This window comes from Otolemur garnettii, unplaced genomic scaffold (assembly GCF_000181295.1).
Source record: "Otolemur garnettii isolate 467f Iridium unplaced genomic scaffold, OtoGar3 scaffold00013, whole genome shotgun sequence".
NCBI classification, from domain to species: domain Eukaryota; kingdom Metazoa; phylum Chordata; class Mammalia; order Primates; family Galagidae; genus Otolemur; species Otolemur garnettii.
Window position 1 is genome coordinate 447,420 of NW_003852408.1, and position 7,193 is coordinate 454,612.

At 47.2% G+C, this 7,193-nt stretch overlaps 1 protein-coding gene across 1 annotated transcript in view; it reads right to left on the reverse strand.

Moving 5' to 3' along the window:
* Nucleotides 1-2,282: 2,282 nt before the first annotated feature.
* The window catches only part of SAG (S-antigen visual arrestin), a 30,549-nt gene continuing 25,638 nt past the window's right edge, over nt 2,283-7,193 (reverse strand). Inside the window, exons 13-16 of the mRNA XM_012802157.1 lie at nt 7,124-7,147; nt 5,389-5,444; nt 2,838-2,847; nt 2,283-2,442 (exon numbers count right to left, since the gene is read on the reverse strand). Coding sequence (XP_012657611.1) covers nt 2,334-2,442; nt 2,838-2,847; nt 5,389-5,444; nt 7,124-7,147 — 199 coding nt within the window. The 3' untranslated portion in view covers nt 2,283-2,333. The remainder of the gene's footprint in view (nt 2,443-2,837; nt 2,848-5,388; nt 5,445-7,123; nt 7,148-7,193) is intronic.

Sequence of the window (7,193 nt, forward strand, 5' to 3'; positions counted from 1 at the left end):
AGCACCAAACAAGGTCTGTTTATAGACTCAGTGAAACCAGCATTCAAGTTTTGACTCTCGCTAACTGTGTGGCCTTGCATAAAGTACATGACCTCTCTGAACTACAATTTTTCATTTAACAAATGGGAATGAGTACTGGCTTACAAGTTTTGTTGGAATGACTGTATATCATATGTGCTCAATAAATGGCAGGGATCCTACTTCCCCAGCCCTTTGGCTGCTGATCGCAGAACTTTGTCCCCAGTTTTCAGCCACCACTTCCTCTGTGCAGCACCTTCAACTCCTTTGTACCCTGTTTCTTGCACTGCTCCTGCACACACACACCCCAAATCCCAGGCCGCACATTCACCCTGCTCACGGACTTCCTGCCTGGTGACACTGGGGTCTACACACCAGTAGAGACAACACCACAAATGCGCAAGCAGAGCTGAGCTCAAGTTCCACATCCTGCTCAGGGCAGGAGGCTGCTCGATCCTGTCCCCCCTGCCTCCCCACAGCAGCCAGCAACAGCCTACAAACAGGCTGGCAGCTGGAGGTCTGTATCAGGACATTCAAATACTGAAAGAACTTGGAGGGCAAGGGCTATTCTGACCTCTGGTCTCCAAGGACTGGCTTTTCAGCCCCTCCCCCCAGCTCGCAGCCATGCATTCCCGAAGGGTCAAGCAATGAAGGATCCAACAGGCTGGTCCCATCACCAGGTGCCGTGAGCAGAATCCCAGGCCCTGCTTTGCCCAAGGGTTCCAGGTAACTAGCCACAGCAGGTTGTGCGCCATGGCAGAAAACAGGTTCAGAGTGACGGGTTCTGCAGTGGAGTGTGCCACCCTGGTCTGGCATGAGAGATTGTATCTGACCCTGCTAACCCACAGGCTAAAGTATGATGATAATGGTGATGATGATGATGATTCCCCATCCTTGCCAATAACAGGATGCCCCAAAGCCAACACACAGGTCCACACCTCACTTTGTGTATGTGGGATTCCATGCAAGGTTCCCTAGTGGAGCCTCTTCATCTAAATTCCAGTCCCCAGGCTCCAAAACAGCTTGGAATCCTGCTGAACAAGCCCAGATGCTGGGAGCTGCCATGTGCATGCACCCCATGCCCTGGCCAGCCCTCTGCTGCTGTGTTCAATCCCAGAGCCTGATCCAAAAGTATACCCCACCCTAAATGCCTGCCATTCACTCCCTGCCTTCTGTGGGTGGTTTGAACGGAGGAAAAATCACCAAACCCCTTCTTTTGTACTGTAAAAGCAGGAACCAGAGCCTTACACACCCCAAGCCCTTGCATGGCTACCATGAGCACTGTTCAGTCTCTGTGCCAGCAGCAGCAGGCCCCGGGCTGGGGGTACCACAGGCCAGGAAAGGACCTCTTGAAAAGGGCCTCCATTATCCTTTCTCCACCTGCAGCTGCACCTTGCTCCCCAACAGAAAGCATCCTATCCATGTCCTGTCTCAGTGAAGCACACCCCAAGCAGGAGGCCCACTTGGCTGACAGTGAACCCTTTTTTCCAGGCTGGGTTCTGAGGGCAGCTGCTCCACCTGGCTGCTGAGAATCTGAGCCAATCAGATTCTCCTTCCCTGCAACTGCAAAGTGGGATGGACCTCGAGACGCAGATGGGGGCAGTAACCTAGGAATGGTTGCCCAGAGAGTGGATCCCTGAGCTTCTGGGCTGAGACCCTGGGACTCCTCCAAGTTCTGCCCACCCCAGGTACAGCAGCTTGGGCTCTTCCTTCACTCAGCTCTCTGGCCACTCCAGGGTTCTTCCTTGTTCCCTATTAAACCAAATCTAATTTCGTGTCTTGCACAACTCAGAGCTCAAACAGGGACCTAGATCCAAAATCAGGAATAAAGAGGATTTTTACCCACACTTGTTCTCTGCCCTGCTGATCTCAAGAGGCTCTTTAGGGGCCCTGGAGCTAGGACTGGTCAGGTAATTAGAAATACCCCCCATGTGTTTCCAGAGAAACACCTCAGACCAGGCTTCCAGGCAAGCCCCTGATGTATCACGGCCCCACTGGGTGAGCCCATTGGTTTCTGGTTGCCTTCTCATCCTGATGGGCCAGTGAAGGACGTGGATGGTTGGTGTCCCCCGGTAGATGCTGCATACACCTCCAACTCCAACAACCCCAAAGGCAGCAGCTTCTGTGTCAGTGGCATCAGCTTGTTGCCTCCCCAACAAGTCAGCCTGACTCATGACAGGGGGAGAAGGGGAAACCTTTATTTCTGGCAAAAAGACTCTTACTTTATTAGCATAACACTACAGGGCCAGTTGCAGGTCAGCTTGTCATCACACTGGTAACTACAGGGCAGCCCTATGCATCCGGAGCCGACGTTGTCAGTCATCATTGACGTCATCCTTGTCTTTTTTCCCTTGCTCAGTTTCTTCTGTATCTTTCAGATTTTGGCGAGCAAACTCCTCAAAAACTAAATTTTCATCCGGAAAGCTAACAGGAAAAGGAAACAGACAACATTTTGATCATCACATACTCTTTGAAGCTAAAGCTGAAACAAGATCCTTGATCTTCTTTTTGCAACAAAGGAAAGAGATCAAGGTTTCCCCCAGGATGGCACGTGAGGGCACGCCATTTCCTCACAGCTTTTGGTCTGAGTCTCATTTATAAGCACAAACAAGAGTGTAGGGAGGAACACGCAGGCATGCAGGCAAGCCCAGGGGCGCTGTGTGCACGTGAGGTCTGCACCAGGCAGCACAAGGGAGGGGAGCAAGGGACGTGCCACCTGCGCCCAGCGTGGGATGCACACGGAGACTCAAAGAGGGGTTCGGGCTAGAGAAGGAGGCTACAGCCACAGTGAAAGCCGGGGCAGTGTTCATGTCGCTTACCTGTCCTTAGCTGGAAGCACGGAGTAAGGCAGGAGTGGGGACAAGGAGAGAGAGAGATCAGCATCCGTTAGTATAAATTCTGTATCATCCCTGTATCTGGGAAATTCCTACCTTGCTGAGGTGACTTTGTAGTTTGAGGGCTAATATGGTCTAGACACATTGTGATCCAAGGAGAGTGTGGAACTCCTGCTTCTCACCTACCCTACTCCCTCTCCCCCTGTGCTTCTAACCCTTGCTTCCCTCAGTAGCCACAGCCCTCCTCTCCTCAAAGGAAAACTCCATAGTCTCCCCCTAGGACACTTCCCTCATCATCCTCACCCACTTAGATGGTGCTTCTTTGTTCAAAGTATTTCTCCCTAAGTGTCCATCAGACACCATCTAGGTCAGAGTGGCCAAAGTGCCATTAAGATGCACGCTCCAGGCGCCTCCACCCTGATGGGGCTCCCAAGGGGTGAGACCTAGGACTTGATGGCTACCCAGCACCCCAGGGTTGAGATGTGCAGGAAAGCTACTGCTTTTGATTCCTGTTAACATGCTGATCTCTTTCTGTTGGGTTGTCTGCATGTGCTTTGTGTCCCCAGATTGCCATTGGCTTGAGTGGTTTTTGTTGTTTCTTAGCTTTCTGCCCACCTAGTAAAGCGCCTGCCTGCCGTTTGGGGGAAAGCACAGCGATGGCTTGATGGTGAGACACTGCGTTTGTCTCTCATCCCAGCACTGTGAGCGCAGTGCTCATGATGCTCACCAGGCACCTAGACAGGCTGGCTCATCAAAACATCCCCTGGGCAATAAATATCCTGCATCCCACAGAGCTCAGCCATCAAATGACACTAAGTGGGCCCATCGCCCCAGGGAGACGACAAGGAAGAATCAAATCAACAGGACTGGATACAGATGCTCTGGACAGGGAACAACAAACCTTGCCAGCATTTCATAGATACTTGGCCTCAGGCTCTGGTGGGGCTTAACTACAACTCAGGCTTCTGTTTAGAATTGCACCTGCCCAGACTCAGGGAGCCAGGAACTAGGCAGGGAAGATATGAGATCTGGTGACTCATAAATCTCTAGAAATGGCAATTTTGTGAGTGACCATAGGGGAATTTGCCCTAACCCTTGTTCCCTGAAATCTCATGGTACAGAGCACAAAAGATCATACTTTCACCTTAACATTTCGATATGTTTGACACAATGGCCATAGTGACTGGGATATGAAAATGTGGAAAAAAGAACTCCACTTCTCCAAATTAAGTCACAAAGTAAGTCTGTTCAAAGTTCCAGAAAACAACCTAACATAAGCTATGGCCTCTCTTCAGGTGACCACCTTTTTAATGTCCCTAGAAGGAACCAGAAGGCATCTTAATCTCGCAAAGTTAAAAAATAGTATTCTAATGATATAAGCATAAAAGAATTTAAAATGTATGGCTAGACCAATGATTTTTCAACCAGAGTGCCATGAGAGGACCTTAGGTGTGCCACAAAAATTTTTAAAGATCATTCATTAAATTATTTGTGAAAGAAGTTCAAAGCACAGTAAGTATATTCTTTTTTTGACTCTTTTTTCTTCTTAATATAAGCGTGCCGTGGAAGTTTAACTATAGGTTCAAGTGTGCCATAAGGTAAAAAGGTTAAAAACACTTGGCTAGACTGTAGTTTTCTCCAGAGGAAAGTTTTGGCAAAGTGCATTGAGGGTTTAAATCCAAAATATTTGGAAAAGAAACTTTCAGGCAATATACTTTTGAGACAAAACAGGGGAGTTGATTCTAATGTTCAAATGGCATTTCATTATCAACATAGAAAACCTACTTATAAAGTATGAGAACAATAGACCCTGCTTGTTTTACCACTTAAATGATCCCTTAGTACTATAGCTACGCACGGTTCTCATTTAGACACGTCCATTTTTCTTTCTTGTTAACTCAGTTGCCTTAACACACAGGGGAGAATTTTTTCTCACAATTTCTGAGATTGTACTTGTTATTTTTGCCGCTTCATTTGGCTTGTTAGAAAGAGATCAAATTCACACACCAGACAGTTGACCTCTTTACAGCGTACAGTCAATAGCTTTTAGTCTGTACGTAGAGTTGTACAACTACTGCTTTAACATCTGCGCAGGAGCCATCAGAGTTACAATTTAAATGAGCTGAGGCGTCAGGAACCCAGGCTGACCCTCTTTTCTAGTGTTTTCTGTATTCTCATCATAGCCACCCATGTCACCTGTTAATGCTCCCAAATGAAGCAGGAGGGCTTTTGTTCTCAAACGAAATACAAAAACCTCGGGGTCTCAAGTTTCATTTTCACCTAAGTCATCTTTAAATCTAAATCCATTTCTGTTGACAGCAGAGCATCTACTTTTCAATCATTCCCTCTAGGACCATGGAAAGTACATCTTCTATGTCCCTACCAGAGCGAGGTGGGGGGTGTCAGCCCTGACCAGGTAAAGAAGACTCTCACCTGGTCGTGCTCACTTAGAGGTGAGGCCAAGAAAGACTAGGACTCAAGAATAAGCTTGCAAGTAGTGAGGAGTTAGAGAAAGCCAAGATAGCATATGACTGACCTGGGTCCCCAGGCTGTGGGTGCATGAGGCGGAATGGGACCTCAGTGGCCACTTCACTGGAAAAAGAAGAATGCAGATTAGTGAGAACAGCCGTAGGCACACGCACATGTGCACACACCACTACGAATCACACTACACAGAGCTGTGGTACCGAGAGTCAAAAAAAAATCCCCAGGCCTAAGCTAAAAGGCAATTAATTCAGTGGGATTCAAAACAAAACAAAACAAAAATCAGGAAGTGATCAACTAGGAATTTTAAATGTCTTCCCTGGAATGTGGTCCAGAAACCTCAGTTACGCAGGACCAGGGAAGCTGGTATTTTTAGGTTCCTCTCACTTCCAGTTACTGGTTGCAGTGACATGATACAGTGGGTGAAGAAATCCTAGAGAAAAGATAGTTTCTAAAAATATTCTTTGCCACAACATACACCATTTTTAATAAGCTGGAATCTCTGAAGCTGGTGAGCTGGAGGCAGGACGGAACAGAAAGAAGCAGGAACCACTGAATTCCAAAAGCTAAAGGGGCTAGGGGTGATGTGGAATTTATGCAAAAGAATGAGGGAAACGGCGGCACCTGTGGCTCAAAGGAGTAGGGTGCCCAGAGGTGGGAGTTTAAACTCAGCCCTGGCCCAAAACTGCAAACAAAACAAAACAAAAAACAAAAAGAAAGAGGAAAAGAAGTCAGGAAGGAGAGTGGAAGAGAATTCCTGAGAAGGAAAAACGGAAAGGCGAGAGGAGAAAGTGAATAAAAACAGGGTTACTCTGCCCTCCCCCAGGACCCATGGTCTTCTCCTCAGGGGTGGCCTCCGGCCAAGGGACCCCTGTGTACTGTGAAGCCACCCTCATCAGACGCAGGTGCAGGCAGGGTCTATCTAGGGAAGAAGGTGGAGCCTGAGCTCCAGGTGAGGGAGGGAAATGAAAAGTGTGGGGTGAAGGGTCACACAGGGTCACTGCCTATCTTGGCCCTTCTGCTTCTTTGCACATCATTTAGAAGGTAGCCATCACTAGTGACAATAATCAAGAGATGGCAATGACCCAAATGCCCCCAACAGATGAATGAATAAACAAAATGTGGCATATCAATGCAATGGGACATAAACCCTAAGAGACATAAACCCATCACATTTTAATATTGACAATTCCACTCCTGTGCAATATCCAGCATAGGCAAAGGGAAGAGGGCACACTGGTGACCTCCGGGGGCTGCAGGGAGCGGAAGCCGAATAACTGCTTAAAGGGTATCAGATTTCCTTTTCAGGTGGTAAAAATGTTCTAGAACTCGGTAGTGTTGACAGTCATATAACAGTTATATGTATATATAACTATGTATATGTATATATATATATGATATATATATATATATATATGTATATATAACTATGTATTAAGTACATAATACTTAATGTCACTGAATCGTTCACTTTAAAATAGTTAAATGGTGAAATTTATATTATGTGTATCTTACCCCACCCACACACACACGATGGCCACATAGAGTGTGACAGTTTTCTGGGTGTGTGTGTATGTGTGTGTCGTTGCCCAGGTATAGACCTAACTGTGGTCTCAAAGAAGCAGCCCAGCCCCACAACCATTAGTCAAGGTTTCGGGAATGCTTTGGGAGGCAGAGGCATCATTTCAAAATAGCTCTGAGAATAATTCCCGAAACCAGTTGTCACAAGTTACCGTTGTCTTTGATACCCTGACAATCAAGCAGAGAGGAGAGGTGCGGAGACTTACCTGGAGGTGAGCTCTCCAAGAAAGCTGCAAAACATAAATTAAATCACTACGGTGAGTGTTCACAGTGGGA